At 41.1% G+C, this 18257-nt stretch overlaps 1 protein-coding gene across 1 annotated transcript in view; it reads right to left on the reverse strand.

Annotated features, from left to right (window-relative positions):
* Positions 1-655: 655 nt before the first annotated feature.
* brd7 (bromodomain containing 7) overlaps positions 656-18257 on the reverse strand; it is a 35184-nt gene continuing 17582 nt past the window's right edge. The window contains exons 7-17 of the mRNA XM_080186976.1: positions 17785-17975; positions 15640-15769; positions 15303-15378; positions 13434-13541; positions 12965-13100; positions 12358-12469; positions 8146-8202; positions 6453-6555; positions 4049-4192; positions 2511-2654; positions 656-883 (exon numbers count right to left, since the gene is read on the reverse strand). Of these exons, the coding sequence (XP_080043102.1) occupies positions 780-883; positions 2511-2654; positions 4049-4192; positions 6453-6555; positions 8146-8202; positions 12358-12469; positions 12965-13100; positions 13434-13541; positions 15303-15378; positions 15640-15769; positions 17785-17975 (1305 nt within the window). The 3' untranslated portion in view covers positions 656-779. The remainder of the gene's footprint in view (positions 884-2510; positions 2655-4048; positions 4193-6452; positions 6556-8145; positions 8203-12357; positions 12470-12964; positions 13101-13433; positions 13542-15302; positions 15379-15639; positions 15770-17784; positions 17976-18257) is intronic.

Genomic DNA, 18257 nt, shown 5'->3' on the forward strand with positions numbered 1-18257 from the left:
TCAAGGCCTCAATCTTACCACCCAAACACTACTGTTTTCTCTTGCAGTATAAATTGATGTGATTGTTTGAAATTTGACATTCTTGCATTTGTCCTGATGAGTGCAAGACAAAAAGCTTCAGTGACGTGTCTCTTTTAGCAGTATTCACATTCCATGATTTCCATGACAGAGCTGTAGTATCTTCCACATGGTTACTCATTCATCTAGGGCCCACCATACATAGTGTACAACATTGTCCATATCCAAGATCAATCAACACTGCAATGTGGAGGTTATAGCTGTGTTGTACGATTTATGGTTCTGGTCACGGTGACTTCACTCTAAGGTTTATTGCATGTGCATAGATTACAAAAATAGAGTTTAGGTTTCCAGTTCATCTTATTTGGACACAGTAATGGGTCCTATATTGGGAAGGGGGCGAGATCATAAGGCAGAGAGATAATTTAATGCAAAGGGTATTTCAACCTTGTACTGGATTACAATTGCGTTATGTGAATAAGTGCAGCTGTTCCAAACAGAATTTGCTTTCTTGTCTTTTTTCATTTTCTTAGGAAGTGCTCATTTTTAAAAAGGTCATCCAGTAACTGGTAAACTTACACAATAAAGTTTAAACAAAAAACCTAACATTTAAGGCAAAAAAAACAGTGGAAAAATGTTTAAAAAATCCCCACATTTATTATACACACTTTACAGTACAAAATTTCATATAAAATTGTTTGCCACTATTGATTATATCCTTTGAGATGAGACACATTCTTCCTATTTAATAATCTGACATTTCATGTAACAATAGCAACTGGATCTTCACTGAAGCTAATGACTTGTTCAGGCTCTGGCAACTCTGCAATTTCCATCTCCTCCACTGGGTTGTTATTTCTGGATCCTGTTAATAGTAAGTTTATAGTGACTGTTAAAAGCACAGTACGTTGATCTCAAGAAAATAATTCACAGGGAGTGATCAGAGATGAACAGAACTTGTAAATTATCGAACGTGTAGATGATTGCGTCTGGTGGGTGACCTCCATGCTCCTCTCTCACTTTCCTCTCTCCCACACCCCTTGCATGGGTTTCGTGAGCACAAAGGAAACTCTCCCATTCTACAGGAAAATCCACCTTATTGGTTGGTATAAAGACAGTTACTGCCCCCATAGATGGATCATCGTCCTTGTGGCTTATGAACGTGAAGATATGAAAACATTTTGTCTTAGTTTTCTACAGTGAGCAGCGGATAAAGGCAATATTTAATTTAGAAAATTACCCAATCCCTGAAGCAGGAAGATGTGGTAACCCAAAGTTCACTTCACCAGTTAGATAACATTTGATTAGATGATAACTTTGTAGATTTAAACACACAACAATGAGCTCCAGTCGTACTTGGTTCATTTTATTTTTAAAATGGCTTTAGTTGCTGAATGAGCTAAATTAGCCTTGCGAATTCCAATAACGCTCGTGGGCAGAATCTTCCCAAAAAAATTGTCATAAAAGGCTGCAAGTGAAAGTGCTCTACACTGGTCTTTTGGGCGAGTTTGGCACCACAGTCTTCCAGCAGTCAGTTTGCACCAGCATGGGTTGCTGGAGTCAGGACATCAGGACCTTCTCGATGAGTACCCTGACATTTTCCCACCTCCTCTGCCCACTCAAGGCCTCCACTGTGGACATCCCTCATGTCCCTCTCCTGGCATAGCAACCCCCCACCCTCGCCTCCACTGCCGACCATGCTCCTTGCACAACCTCCCTCTGCTGACCCCTCCCCCACCTCACTGCCCCCCCTGCCCCCGCTCCCCCCCACTCCAAAGAGAGCTTGTGAAGATTTAAAGTTTCAAGTTCACTTATTAGTGTCATAAGTGGGCTTACATTAACGCTGCAATAAAGTTACTGTGAAAATCCCCTTCTTGTGAAGGGGCACCATCAATTTGAGTTCCTGCCACTGACAGCATCACTTCCCAAAGAATGAACACGAATCTTGGGCAAAGCTATAAGAGGTTGTGATGCCTACTGTGATCAAATTGCCCGACAGTTGATATGCAAGCCCCCAGATGAAGGAATGTCACTTGGCAAGGGACCACAAAGTCTTCTAGCACCTACCAACTTTACTAGAGCATCAATCAACACTTCCAGTAAAGAAAGGAACAGAGTGCAAGAGGACTTCCACAGCACACACTGCACCCTCCCTCAACAAAATAAATGTAAGCCTTTGAGAGCCAGATGACGATTAATTTAGGATCTCCAATGCTCAGGATATGAAAAATAGGAATAACCTCAATAATAAAGAGAAAAGCTACTCTAGACAGGTGCTTGCCAACGACCCCCATATCCCACTAAAATATTTAGATTGTTTAGAAAACTTATTGCAGACAGGTAGCATCGAAAACAGTTCCTAAAAGGATTGGGCTATTTGCACACTTGTTAACTCTCTGCACTGCAGTTGTATTTACAACTAAACTTTCAATCTCTTTCATTTTATAATTCAGGTTTTAAACTTTACCAATTCATTCCTCCAGAATACTCACCAGATAATGAGTCTGGCAAACAGTTGTCCATCATTTCCGAAGGAATTGTAATTCCCATAGCCTTGCGAATTCCAACAACACTCGTGATGTCTCCGGGGGCTACTTGGCTAGCCAATTCTTTCAGGTTTCCAGTTACCTTTTCAGCTGAACAGACAGAGATTAAAACTTGCTGTTAGTGGCTGCAGGAAGTAGAAAAGTTATGGGCTTAACTGGCTGGATAACCAAACAATTGCAGTGCAGTGGATGCACTGCCACACTGATGTGCAAGTTAACTGAGCAGTTGGTGACAATACTTTATCCCAAGTTTTGCGAGAGGGCAAGATCAACGTTAAAATGTCAATTTAAGTTCAGGTAATTTCACCTTGCAACTTTACAGCTTTTCCCAGATTGAAAACTGTCAGTGAAATTAACAACATTTCACTGTAGTTAAACACAGGGCTCCAGTCTAATAGTAACCAAGACTAAAAATATAAAAGGTCAGTCGTTTACATCAGACTTCCTTCTATGCTTAGTAATCTGAGTGTGGCACGGTAGCACAGTGGTTAGAACTGCTGCCTCACAGCACCAGGGACCGGGTTCAATTCTGGTCTTGGGTGCTCCGGTTTCCTCCCACAGCCCAAAGATGTGCAGAACATACAAAGTCCACAGAAACAGTCACCCAAGGCTGGAATTAAACCCGGGTCCTTGACGCTGTGGGGCAGCAGTGCTAATCACTGTGCCACTGTGCCACCAGTTACTGCTCTCAATGTATCAAATGCATCTTAAAACAATCAACACACACAAAAAAAACTAAACATAGTAAGCATAACTCAATTTAGATTTTGAAACCCAATAACTTTTAAAGAACTTTCAATGCTTTTTCCTCCCAATATGCAACTTTATTTTGCAAAGTCAATTTCAGGCAACAATATTTACTTACTTTATTTAACTAACAGAATTGGACAAGTCACCAATACTTAAAATGAATAATAATTAAATTGTTAAAACCCAAGATATATTCTTTGGAGGAAGGCACATTATATTATTACGGTTACAGACTCAAATCTGGAGCATAGAACAATCAAAGCCAACTGGTAACTCAGGGTGACACAGTGGTTAGCGCTGCTACCTCACAGCGCCAGGGACCCAGGTTCAATTCCAGTCTCGGATCACTATCTGTATGGAGTTTGCACATTCTCGCCACGCCTGCGTGGCTTTCCTCTGGGTGCTCCAGTTTCCTCCAACAGTCCAAAGTTGTGCGGGTTAGGTTGGTTTGCCATGCTGAATTCACCCTAGTGCCAGGGGGAATAGCAGGGTAAGTATGTGGGGTTATGGGAATAGGGCCTGGGTGGGATTGTGGTCAGTGCAGACTCAATGGGCTGAATGGCCTCCTTCTGCACTGTAGGGAATCCATGATGCAGAAAACATGGGAAGAAGACTTCAAAGATATCTCGATTTAACACTAAGAAAGTAAATGTGATGACACTAGCAGGTATGGTCAAATGTTCCTGTAGCTAAAGCAGGGTTTGTGCATTGGTCATAAAAGATATCTAACGTACCGATTAGTAACTCTCGAATAGAAGGTCCCAACAGGCAGAGCATGGCAGATGGGGGTCTGGTGCTGAAACGCTCGTTCTGCGCTTGCTGAAGATCTTGTAATAACTTGGTCGTTTCATCCAGCTTCTTCTGAAACATCCCACACTCTGAAAGCCAGCAAGAGATTTAATAACCGTGATAAATAACGACAACAAATAAACAAACAAACATCACCAGCAGGTCAGCGCTGCCATTATGCTCATTTCTTGCAGCACTACAATAAGACATTTAGGTGATGTGTCTGTCTGCTCTGGTGTGGTTGGCAGTTGGGGTCAAGTCCCACATCAGAGGCCTGAGCAGAAAAACCTCAGCTGACGCTCCAAGGGCAGTGGCAAAGGCTCCAGCTTTCAGAAGTTAAACCTAGTGGAGCTGCTCAGATATTTCTATTTGCTTCATGTTGGGGTTGGTGGGATGGAGGGGATAGATGTGTGTAATTTGCTTCACCGAACACGTCAGCCATTGCATAATTAAGCTGCTATTAAGATATCATTTTTATGCAAGGAAGGGAATAAAGAGGATTCCATTCACTGCCGTACAGCACTTCAGAATGGCAGGAAACAAGTCAGATGTGCTACTTATTATACAACAGTTTAAACTGCATCCTCTAAATTAGTCCTTGATAGTTATCTAAAATTAGGTCACATTCAACTTAAAAAGTTTACTTCATGTAGATATCAGGAGATTTAGGGCAATAGTTATAATATATTAGCCTATAGTTTTCAATTTCAAACAGTAGGTGGCAGAGTGGTTAGCATTGCTGCCTCACAGCTCCAGGAACCTGGGTTCGATTCCTGGCTAGGGTCACTGTCAGTGTGGAGTTTGCATGTTCTCCCTGTGTCTGTGTGGGTTTCCTCCAGGCGCTCCGGTTTCCTCCCACAGTTCAAACATGTGCAGTTTAGGTGCACTGGCCATGCTAAATTGACTCTTAGTGTCCCAGGATGAGTAGGTAGAGGGATTAGTGGGGTAAGTATGTGGGAGTTACAGGGAGAAGGCCCAGGCAAGAATACTGTTGGTGCAGACTCGGTGGTCCAAATGCCTTCCTTCTGAATGGCAGGGATTCTATGATTTCTTAGTTTTAATAAAAGACAAAACAGAACATTCAAGCATCAAACCATACAGTGAGTTCATTTTTAATCTACTTCATTAATTAATAACTGGTTAGAAACAGATTCTAATATTGGTGTTAGTCAAAGACTCATGACAAAGATCAGAGTTTTTAGAATGTCTTATAAGAAATTCATTCATGGGGATGTGGGCGTCGCTGGCTGGGCCAACATTTTATTGCCCATCCCTAATTACTCTTGAACTGAGTGACTTGTTGGGCCATTTCAGAGGGGCAATTAAGACCAGTTAGTAAACCAGATGTAGTTTTACGACAATCGACAATGGTTTCATGGTCATCATTGTACTGATTATTGTTCCAGTTTTCACTGGATTCAAATTTCACCATCTGCCTTGCTGGGATTTTAACCCAAGTCCCCAGAGCATTACCCCTGGTCTCTAGAATGCTAGTCCAGTGACACTACCACTACGCTATAGCCTCCCCTTTGTGAAGTCAGACACCAGATAGAAAATGGATCAAAAGACAGCTCCAAAACAAGGAAGAAGGAATGAGTTGAGGAAAATTTCTCAGATGGATAGAAAGTGGAAAACGCAGACCTGAGTTCCGATCACTGTTTGTTCACCTTATACATAAATAATTTGGTGGCATGGTGTGATAGCGTATGATCACAAATTTAGCGCAACTTTGGGGGTATGGTTAATAATGTGGAGGTTTGAACTAAAATACAGGAAGACAAAACAGGCTTATAGGATAAGCAGTTAAGTGGCAAATGTAATTCAAATAGCAAAGCCTGATGTGCAGGTTAGGTGAAATGGCCATGCTAAATTGCCCCTTCATGTCAGGGGGACTAGCTAGGGCAAATGAATGAGGTTATGGGGATAGGGCCTGGATGGGCTGAATGGCCTCCTCCTGCGCTGTACATTTTAAGGAGAAAACTTTTTTTTTAAAAACTAAATGGTACAAAGTAAAGAAATAGGGCTGACATGGAGAACCTTTTTTCACTTGGACAGTAGTCCTGTGTAACTGGATGTAATTATAAGATAAACAACAAAGAATTAGAAATCATTCTATTACATACAGGGGTGTGGGATGTGGAGTTTATTGTCATGCAGAGTGCTTGAAGCAGATGGCATTGATGCATTTAAAGGGAGATGTTACCTACATAGGAAAGAGAAGGCAACAGAGGCAGAGTGGGAGAAGACTTGTGTACAGTATAAACACTGCCATAGACAAACAAGCTGAATGTCTTGAATTTTTGCTGTAGTTTCAGTCTAACTATAAAGCAGTTCTCAGAGGCTCCATACCTTCTGATTCTGGTTCCCCATTTATTACCGACTGCAGAGAAGCAAAACTGTCAATACGACAAAACCCTGATTCTAAAGGCCGAGGAGACTCAGCTGGGGCAACCTGGATGAAAGAAATGGAAATGTGACACCAAATAAATTCTGCCTGCATTTCATTCTTAGTATGGAGTTAACTGCGCATAAAATACTACAATTGGTGGCAGTTGACCTTAAATTAGTCCCAGAATCAGCTTTTTACAAACAAATGTGAAAATGCATTTTCATGACTCCACTTTGCAGTTCTTAATTTCAATACAGCAGACAATACTGGAGGAGGACAGCCTGGATGTCACTTCCCATCCAGCTTTTCAGTGCACTCTGTGTTTAGGGTCCCCATTCAAATCAGCCAGTCATTAATACGTTTCACTGAACACACACACAGTCTCCCAACTTGCACTGTAACCATCACATCTCTTTGACTGGATCTTCCAGTCAGAGACATGGCTACTCATTTAAAAGTACGATAGAAAAGGGGATCTTTAAAATTCTCAGGCCTATAAATGCTCAAGTGCAACGTACAATCTTTCTCCCTAAATGGTGAAGCTGGACTGCTCCGTACATTGGGCCTCTGTTGCCATGGGACTGGTAAACTGTGTTGACAAGTGAGGCCTACTGGGCTGGGAAGGGTGGGCCAATAGGCCAAGAAGTGCCAGCGGCTAGGGTCGCGCTAGAATTCTTGAGGATCTTTACGCCGGTCAACTCCACATTGCACCGTGTGAATGAAACACCGTGCAAGTTCAGTACTTGGATTCATTCAAAATGGGTCTTGCAGAACCTTAATTAAAATATATATGTATTCTGTCCTTTAAGGTTTTATTATTCATTCGTAGGACATGGGTGTTGCTGGAAAGGCCAGTATTTGCTTCCTATCCATAATTGCTCATTAAACTGAGTGGCTTGCTAGCCATTGCAGGGCATTTAAGAGTCAACCATGTTGCTGTGGGTCTGGAGTCACATGTAGGCCAGGCCGAGTAAGGACAGCAATTTCCTTCTCTAAAGGACATCCAGATGGGTTTTTCCAACAATCAATAGTGGTTTCATGGTCATCAGCCGATTCTTAATTCCAGATATATTGTATTGAATTCAAATTCCACCATCTGCCACAGCAGGATTCGAACCCGGAACATTAACTGAATTTTCTTGATTAATAGTCTAGCAATAATACCACTGGGCCATCGCCTCCCCAGGAGCCAAAGTGTGCTCCTGATGGCAGTGTCAGGCAATGCACCCCTGGCTGGAATCTGTGAAAGTCTCCTCTCGGCCATGTGGGGGCTCGGAAAGCTGGCTAGCTGGAATGAATTTTTAGATAGCCATTTCAGTTGTACTTTTCCAAACACCAGCAGAGCTGTTGAACAGATTCAGCATGTGCAAAGCTGAGGAACTGTGAACCTTGCTGCAGAGCAGGAATGTTTGTGATGCAGCTATCCTGCATTGAGACATTACTGCTCCTTATTTCAGCAGCTAAAAGATGTCAGGCGTTATATGAACGCCAAATATTACAAGATGATCAAAGCCTCCTTAAACCTGTGTTCTGGCACCGTGGCTCCATGTTAACAAGGAAACTGCGCAACTATTCAACTTTCATTGATTGGGATTTACAGGTTAACATTACACTTTAAGAGGATACTTTATGAGCAAATATCATCAGAGTTACCTGTACATCTTCAGAGGTTTTAAGAATATTCAGTTCATCTTCATTGTTAAGTGTGGTCTGCAAGATTTGATTGTGAAAATAAATACTAAATACCAACAAACTGATTTGCAAAATACTTCCAACTACTACTATTGCACAAATGCATGTCATAATTAGTTTAAATTGGAGTGACAGACACATACACTGATACTTGTTATTGTGCCACACAATAGTGCAGCTTCGAGTCGAAACAAAATGCAGGACAGCGTGCTGATTGCAGTCATACAGTGAATGTGGCTGAAACAAGTGATCTCAGCATTGCTGTGGGCAATGAATAAATTGAACTGTAATCTGCTCAACAAATAGCACTGTCATAGGATTAAAATATATAATCTCTATCCTCCCATGCAAAAATTGCTAGCCGCTGATTCAAAATCCTGAAAAGTCTAAACAAAAAGATCTCAGTCATTTCCTCCTCCTCCTCCACTTCTGTGCTCATTTGCCACCCCTATCTCTCCTCTGCCTGCACTTCTGTCTCTCTTGGTGTCCTCTTTCTGCTGGCGCTCCCCACTTCTTGCCTTTGTTGCCCTTCATTTCTCATCAAACAAGAGTCCACTCTAGCAGGGCTGGACAGGTTAGCAAGCTGGTGGCAGACAGCTGAGCTAGGTGGGCAGATAGCTGAGCGTTAGAGAAAGAATCTTAGCTCAGAAAATTAGCACCCCAGGCTGAAATCTGTAAAAGTCTCCTCTCGGCCACATGGAGGTTAGGAACAACATGGATCAGAAAATGCTGATGGACATATTCTATTGGTCCCCTAACAGTAGTTATACAATTGGACAGAACATTAAACAATACATTATTGGAGCATGTAACAAAAGCAATGAATTACTTAGGGACTTTAATCTTCATATAGGCTGGACCAATTAATATGGCAAAGATGATTAGGGAGTTTACAGAATGCTTTTGTGTCAGAGTCATAGAGGTTTACAGCATAGAAACAGGCCCTTCGGCCCAACTTGTCCATGCCGCCCTTTTTTTAAAAACCCCTAAGCTAATCCCAATTGCCACATTTGGTTGGGATCTCTCTATGCCCATCGTAGCCATGTGACCATCTAAATGCTTTTTAAAAGACAAAACTGTACCCGCCTCTGCTACTACCTCTGGCAGCTTGCTCCAGACACTCACCACCCTGTGTGAGAAAAAATTGCCCCTCTGGACACTTTTGTATCTCTCCCCTCTTACCTTAAACCTTTATCCTCTAGTTTTAAACTCCCCTACCTTTGGGAAAAGCTACTGACTATCTAGCTGATCTATGCACCTCATTATTTTATAGACCTCTATAAGATCACCCCTCAGCCTCCTACGCTCCAGAGGAAAAAAGTCCCAGTCTATCCAGTCTCTCCTTATAACCCAAACTATCCAGTCCTGGTAGCATCCTAGTAAATCATTCCTGCACTCTTTCTAGTTTAATTATATCCTTTCTATAATAGGGTGTCCAGAATTGCATACAGCATTCCAAGTGTGGCCTTAGCAGAGTCTTGTACAACTTCAACAAGACATTCCAACTCCTGTATTCAATGTTCTGACCGATGAAACCAAGCATGCCAAATGCGTTCTTCATCACTCGGTCCACCTGTGACTCCACTATCAAGGAGCTATGAACATATACCCCTAGATCTCTTTGTACTGTAACTCTCCCCAGTGCCCTACCATTAACTGAGTAAGTCTTGTCCTGGTTCAACCTACCAAAATTACCTGGAACAATATGCTGTGGAACCAACTAGAGATTCAAACTACTTTAGATCTAGCATTGTGCAAGGATTAATTAGCAAATTTCACAGTAAAGAATTTACTGGCAAATAGTGAACATAATACAATTGAGTTCCTCGCTGAGTTTGAAAATGACACACTTCAATCACAAACCTGAATCTTGAACTCAACCCACATCTAATTACATTGGTTTGATGAGAAAGTTGGCAACGGTTGAATAGGTAAATAGATTAAACGCTATTGTGGTAACTAAACATTGGGAAACACTTAAAGGAGGAATTCAAAATATTCATCAAACATATCCTACTGAAGAATAAAATCTTAGCAAGAAAGATCCATCCATACTATACAAACCAGTTTAACTATAGTATTGTTAAGAAGGAGTAAATCTGATGATTAGGAGTGGTTGCGAAACCACAAAGGGCCACCAGGAAGTTGGTAAAAGGAGAAAAAATGGAATATGAGAGCAAACTAGGAATATAAAACTGGCAAACAAAGTGGAAGAGAGTAGCTAAAGTAAATTTTGGCCTTTCAGAATGAGTCAGAAGAAATTATCAAGGGGAGTGAGAAAAAGCAGAGACACTGAAGGAATATTTTGTGTCCTGTCTTCACAGTAGATAAGACAAGTTTTGTATCAGAAATAGAGGGTAAGCAAAGGCTAATAAAAGTGAAAAGTTAAGGTAATTTCAGTCTTGCTGAAAGAAGAGACATGTTGAAGCTCCCAGCAAATGGCTGTCACTTATTTTGCTTAGCTAAAACAGCTACTATGTGTTTAAATGCCACACATCCTAAAGACTGGCAGGTCGCACCAAACAGCATGTCCCTGCCAATGTTTGCAATGGGCAAGGTACAGATTGTAACCAACCAGTCAGTGCGCGCAAAACTCAAAACACAGCGTGCTAAGAATTACACAGACAAGCAAGACGGTCGGACATTTGCATGCACTGAAAGCTACAAAGACAGGGCTTGTTCTTTGAAGACAGAAAGAACAGGTTCACGTATTTCACCTGTTTCAGCTAAATAAAAGTGTCAGCCATTCGTGGATTCACTTCTCAGGGCATTTCCTTACCCAATTAGGGTCAAGCTACCTGGTATAAATTTCAAACAATGCTTAGCAGTTAACTGTCAGTCACCTGGTACACTCCCCATAGCAATGCCTCCACCAGAGTCTACTTGCCAACCAATCAGCCCTTTCTTGTCGCACAACATAAATTGTCATTTACCCCCGTATCAATATTCTTGCAAATTATTTTGACGAGTGCAAGATGAATAACTTTGACATGTTCCTTTTTTCAGAAGTACTCAAGTTCTGTACTACCAAACAACTATTATTCTTACTAATACTAAAATATTGCAGTTTCTCATTTATACGAGTCCCTTGACTCTCCATTACTTCTGGGAACATTTTAATATTTCCTTCCATGAAGACAGACACAAAGTACTTATATAGTTTTTCTACCTTTTTTTAATCCCCATTATAAAATCTCCTGACACTATTGGTAATGGACCCATATTTGTTTTTGCTAATCTTTTCCTTTTTACATAGCTTACATCTTTATACTTCCTGTTCGCTTATTCTATTTCCCATTATTAATCTTTTTTTTTGGTCCTTCTTAGCTAAAATGCTCCCAGTTATCGGGAATACTATTCTTGTGGCAACGTTGCACACCTCTTCCATTGATGTAATGCAATCCTTGATGTCTTTTCTTGGTCTTGGTTGGGACACTTTCCTTGCTTTTTTTTGTGGACTAAAGCAATATATTTTTGTTGTAAATTATGAGTTGGTTCTTTAAGTGTTTTAGCCTTTGCCTTTCTAACATTATACCTTTTAACAGTTTGCTTAACAGTTTGCCAATTTACCATAGTCATTTTGCTACAGCCAATTTGCCCCTCATACCGTCTTGGTTTCCTTTGTTTAGAATAAAAACCCTTGTTTCTGATTGAACGACATCACTTTTAAATTTAATGTAAAATTCTATCATATTATAGTCACTCTTTCCTAAAGAGGCTACTTTACAACAAGATGATCAATTATCCCTTTTTCTTTGCACAAACCCAGATCTAAAATAGCCCATTCTCTAGTTAGTTAATCAACAAAATGCTCTAGAAAACAATCCTGTGTTAATTTCAAGAGTTCATCCTCCACAAGATTAGTACTGATTAAGTTTACTGATTGTATATGTAGGCTGAAATCTCTTGCGATTACTGTATTACACTTAGTACATGCATCTCTAATTTCCCGATTTATGCTGTGATTTAAGTTACTACTGCCTTTTGTGGCTAGCAAAGAACTCCCACTAATGTTTTCTGCCCCTTGCCATTTCACCGTCTTGATCTTTAAATCTAAGTTAATCTCTCACTATAGTACATTACTCCCTTTCCAGATTTCAGTAAGATTTGTAAAAAATGATCAGAAACATGGATTCTTAGAGCCAGACTTTTAGCAGAGAATAGCACACTTACTATTTCCATCTCTTTCAGTGCTTTAGAATGTTCACCGTTTGTCAGGGAATCGAGTAAATTATCAACCATGTTCACACTGTAGTCTTCATTGCTTGCCAAGAACTGCTGAACACTGGGAACAAACATTCCGAGATGCTTTGATTTTTGGCTGCCTTATTTATAGGTAATTTTATACAGCCATTCGGTCCCACAAATATTAAGTTAATTGAACTACACACAGGTTTGATCACAAGATATTCTCATTTTTTTAACAAAAAGACAATTGTGCTATAGTTCATTTCATCAACTCACCTAGCATTGAAAGAGAGAGTTCTCATGTTATACACCTGAAGAGTGTACTTCTTGGCAGCCCATTTCTATTTTAAATATTTATCTAAAGTAGACACAGCTAATTATGGGAAGCAACAATATTTAGTTTGTCCCATGTTGGCTTATTTCACAATCAGATAACTATCCAGTGCTATGAACTGTGTTAGCCATCTGAATGAACGCATTATACACAGGAGCACAACTGTCAAGTCTAACAACACTGCTCTGATGATGAGTGCAGAAGTACACAAGCCAGTTTTCACTTAGGTTTCTTTATAGAATCAGTGTTAGAACTCACCTGAAGGAGCCGGAGAGGCCTGACTCATCACCGTATGTTGAATACACCAGGTCAGAATCCTCTTTGCTGAGATTAGCACAGGTAGAATCATAAACTGGAGCATAAGAACTGAATGGTCCATAATTCAAGTACGTCACTGCAGCAAAATATAACAGTATGAAAAGTAAAAACAGATCACTTACAATGAAAACCTCTACATCAAAGCAAGAAGCTGGGGTCATGTGAACAGGCCTCAGTCTAACAACTGAATGTTTTATTTAATTCTTCTATCATTTGTTAAAGAAATACTAGTTTAAATATTGAAAATCAGTTCCCACTTCAATTTCAGTTACATCCACAAGTTAAATGTAGGCATTAATAGGCTGTTGCTCTCTCTGTCATCCTCAGCTTTGGAGAAGCTCTGTCGAACAGCTAATGGATGCTATGGAGTACCCAACCCTGCTGGAATTAATACATTTGCAACACTGACCTGGAATGACTTTATTACGTTTGTCCTCCTTAAATCCTTGAAGGGTATTGATTCCAGACTGTAATCTGCCAGTTATCATACCAAGCTTCACCTGACAGTAATTTGGGTCTGCAAAAAAGCAACAGCATGGTTTACAAATACTGCACTAACTGAGCTGAAAAAACATTCACTCAGAGGATGGTGAACCTGTGGAATTCTCTACCACAGAAGGTCGTGGAGGGCAGTCAAGTCACTGAATATAGTTAAGGTAATCGACTCAAGAACAGCTTCTTCCCCACTGCCAGACTTTTGAATGGACCTACCTTGCCCTAAGTTGATCTTTCTCTACACCCTAACTATGACTGTAACACTTCATTCTCACTCTCTCCTTCCCTTCTCTATAAACGTTACGCTTTGTCCCTATAGCATGCAAGAAACAATGTTTTTCATTGTAAAACAATACATGCCTTTTACAGATGCACCATAGAAAGCATTCTTTCTGGTTGTATCTGGTTGGTGTGCCCAAGGAACTACAAAAGGCATCACACAAACCAGCCTCCCATCCATTGATTCTGTCTACACTTCCCGCTGTCTCCGCAAAGCTGCCAGCATAATTAAAGGACCCCACATACCCTGGATATTCTGTCTTCCACCTTCTTCCATCAGGAAAAAGTTACAAAAGTCTGAGGTTATGTACCAACTGACTCACGAACAGCTTCTTCCCAGCTGCTGTGAGACTTCTGAATGGACTTACCTTGCATTAATTTGATCTTTTTCTACACCCTAGCTATGACTGTAATAGTACATACTGCACTCTCGTTTCCTTCTCTATAAACGGTATGTTTTGTCCGTATAGCGCAAGAAACAATACTTTTCACTGTATGTTAATACATGTGACAATAATAAATCAGATCAAATGTCATAATAATAAATCAAATCAAAAGGAAATAGATATATTTCTAAGGTGTCATGGGGTATAGGAAAGAACACAGGATTATGTGTTGAGATAGAGGAACAGCAATGATCATGTTGAACCCCAGAACAGGCTCAAGGGGCCAAATGTTCTATTCTTGCTCCTGTTTTCTATGATCAAATCAAGTGAAATGACAATGATGGAACAGTGAATGGTAAAATTGCCCTCATTTTTAGGACTAGCTTTTGAATACATTCAAAAAAGAGTAGTCTCATTTGGCTACCAACTTGAGGGGTATTAGCAGGTTCTGCAGTTCCAACCCAACTGCGAATAAGCTCACGTCCACGGCACAAAAACACTCACAACTCCACACAAATTGTCCATTCCTCTGACAGATCACCATATGCTTGGCTAAACCAAAATGTCAATGTATACCAGTTAGGATGCTCCTCTAAAGCTGGGGCCAAGAGTTTAAAGTTTATTTACTAGTGTCACAAGTAGGCTTACATTAACGCTGCAACAAAACTACTGTGAAAATCCCCTCATTGCCGCACTCCGATGCCTGTTTGGGTACATGGAGGGAGAATTGAGCACGGCCAATGCACCTAACCAGCGTGTCTTTGGACTGAGAGAATGCTGACTATAAACAATGTCTAACCTGTGGTCTGTGAGCTGGAACGGATAGATGCCATAACGATGAGGAAAAATACTGAACTATGGCGAACATCAATTCCTTACCCGGATGAAAAGTTACTTAACCTCACAAACATCTAACATTGATAAACCCAAGAATAAGCAACCAGTTGTGAAGGGCAGAAGAAAAGATGCCTGATGTGTTGGGCTTGAAGAGCACCATGCAACAGGAGTTTAAAGTCTGCATCACACATTTAAGTTCCTATTGCAGTCAGACTGCAGGAGCTGATGTATGCTGAAAGATTGTGACACCAGTGTGACTGCCTTTCACATTCTCCTCTTACCTCCCAGGTCAGGTTCCACTGGATTAAGAATTCCAAGGGTAGTCGTGCCATCAACTTTTCTTCTCTGGAATTCAAACTAAAAACAAAAGTAAAAAAAAAAGACAACTTTAAGCCTTTGAATTTTTCCCCCTCTTCCTTTTTCTACTACACTGGAGGGAGGATATTTTTCCAAAGGAACTGGAAACGCACTGAAACCTTACCCTGTGCTTCAATAGGTCAGTGACTGTTATTAAAGGAAAAGTCACTTTTTGTCAAAAAGGCTGAAGAAACCCTCAAGCAGCACAAAAATCCAACATGTTGACACATTATTTCAACAAAAAAAGGAAGCTGCATTTACCTTGCTGTCTATTTTACGCCGAGTGAGTTTTCCAGAAGATTCCTCAATAACACGATCAACCTTTTCCAGTTCCCTGTCAATCACATGATTGGCACTGCCGGCTGCATCCTCACCAAAATCCTTTTCCAGCCTGTGTAAATCATTCCCATCGGAAAATAATTAATGAGCACGCAGCCTATTCACCGTCTCCTTGACATTATTGAGACACAGCCTCATATTTAACTTTGATTCGTACTAGAAATTAAAATGGGCAACTATCATTCCCTCAGGCTTCTAATAAGAGCAACACATCCATGATAAATCTGTTACGGCTGGAGGAGTTTTTAATATTTTTAAATGTTTTAATATGTTAATTTCTCGGCATTAAACCAAGGCCACATCTGCTGGGATTTAAAAAAATCCTGGCCGGAATTCTCTGGTCTCGCATGCCCTGCTGTCACTGCCAGCGGGAATGGAGAACTTGGCACTCAGCTAAATCTCCATTCACAGTAGTGAGTTCTGAGAATCCCAGCTGCGAGCGAGGTCGGAGAATTATGGTCGCCTGTGGCACTATTTCAAAGAACAAGGGAAGTTAGTCCCAGTACCGTGGCCAATATTCATCCTTCGGTCAGCATCATAATAATAATTTATCGGGCATTATCACACTATTGTTTGTGTGGGGGAGCTTGCTGTGTGCAAATTGGCTGACATTTGTGGCTTGCTCAGATGTGGCCTTGGTTTAATGTCCAAAAATTAACATATTAAAACATTTAAAAATATTTAAAACTCTCAACAGATTTATCGCGGATGAGTTGCTCTTATTGTGGCTACACAAATGTCGTCATTGGCTAGAAAGCTCTTTGGGGTGCTCCATGATTGTGAAAGCTGCTATATAAATGCAAGTCCTTTTCTCATTTTACACAAAGCAAATTACGTACTGGAATTCTCCAACCATTCCCGCTGGCATGTCCCACCGAGGGCAAACCCTTGCCTTGGGTTCCCCAGTGGTGGTGGGGGAACTAGAAATCCCATTGACAGCGATGGAACCAGAAAATCCCACCGCCAGCCAACAGTAGGCTGCCTCTGCCGACGCAAAGCATGCCACGGGGTGTACGGAAAATCCTGCCCAGGGCTTGAACACTTCCCTCAGACTTTAAACAACATTTGGTACAAGTTTAAAATTAAGATTTACAGTAATCATTGATGTACACAGTCTTTCCATCAGCCTTCCTTCTCTAACTTGTCCTTGGATTCATTTCTCCTTGCCTTCAGTATTGCGATTCAGTTTCGCAGACGCAGGTAACTCCACCCAGTACCTCACCTAAGTGGCCAGGTATTGTATAGGAAAAACAGTGAGTTTTCTCAGCCTAATTAACGTGTGGATGGGGGAGGGGTGGTGGTGATGTAATAATGTAATAATTAAGTCACTTGCCCCAATCTCCAATAATCCTCTGCTGCATAAGCAGCAGATCCAAGCATTTAATTCATAGAATCCCTACAGTGCAGGAGGCCATTCAACCCATCGAGCCTGCACCGACAACGATCCTACCCAGGCCCTATCCCTGTTAACCCACATATTGACCCTGCTAGTCCCCCTGAACATTCCCATAACACTAAGAAGCAATTTAGCATGGCCAATCAACCTAATCTGCCCATTTTTGGACTGTGGGAGGAAACCCACGCAGACACGGGGAGAATGTGCAAACTCCACACAGACAGTGACCCATGCCGGGAATCAAACCCGGGTCAATGGTGCTGTGAGGCAGCAGTGCTAACCACTGCATCACCGTTATCACCTAAAAATGCTGAAAATGGATTGCAAGTGTCAGTGTGATCAGGTTTTAAGCTCTCTAAATTCTGAGGAAATGCTGGTGCGGTATTACTGGAGCAAAGGTGCAAGGGAGGTTTACGTTAACATACCTGCATCAAACTGCACCTTTTCACAAACTATTGGCAGTTGTGTAATGAAAGGCCTTAAAGGAATATCTCCCCCTTGTTAAAGATGTGAAATGTTCCCAATGTGAAGCTCATTGTTTGAATCAGCTCTTTGCCCAGTAGCAATGTTCAATTCCATTCCACTCAAACCCACAGAAATGAATGGTTAGTCACTGTGAGGAAGTTTCATGTGGGAAGGAGCAGCACTGAGCTGTGTTCACAACACTGTACCTTTGGTCTTCATTCTTCTGGTCAGCTGATCTCTCCCCTTCCTCAGTTTGCATTGGTTCCCACCTAGAATCCACCTCATCTTTCCTGCGTTCCCCATTGCAGTCTCCTGTTCGTAGCTTCTCCCCTTGCTTATGGGATTTCTCCAGATCCTGCATGAAATCTATACTTTGCTTCAGACTCTGGATTTTCTCCTAAGAAAACAATGATACAATGAATGAGTCTTCTGTACAGAATACTCAATGCCACTGTCAAACAGCTGTGATGAAGAACTGATTCATAAGTAAGGGATGAGGACTGCATTTGGATATATGCCAGTGCCAATTCAGCACTTGGAAAAACGTAATTCATTTTGACATGTGTTGAAAATACTCACAAGGATCTTAAATCATAGAATCATAAGCGCAGAAGAGGCCCTTTGGCCCATCAAATCTGCACTGACACATTAGAAACACCTGTAGTCCCACCTAATCCCA

The sequence above is a fragment of the Carcharhinus amblyrhynchos genome, chromosome 4 (genome assembly GCF_965287045.1).
Source record: "Carcharhinus amblyrhynchos chromosome 4, sCarAmb.v2.hapA, whole genome shotgun sequence".
Taxonomy (NCBI): domain Eukaryota; kingdom Metazoa; phylum Chordata; class Chondrichthyes; order Carcharhiniformes; family Carcharhinidae; genus Carcharhinus; species Carcharhinus amblyrhynchos.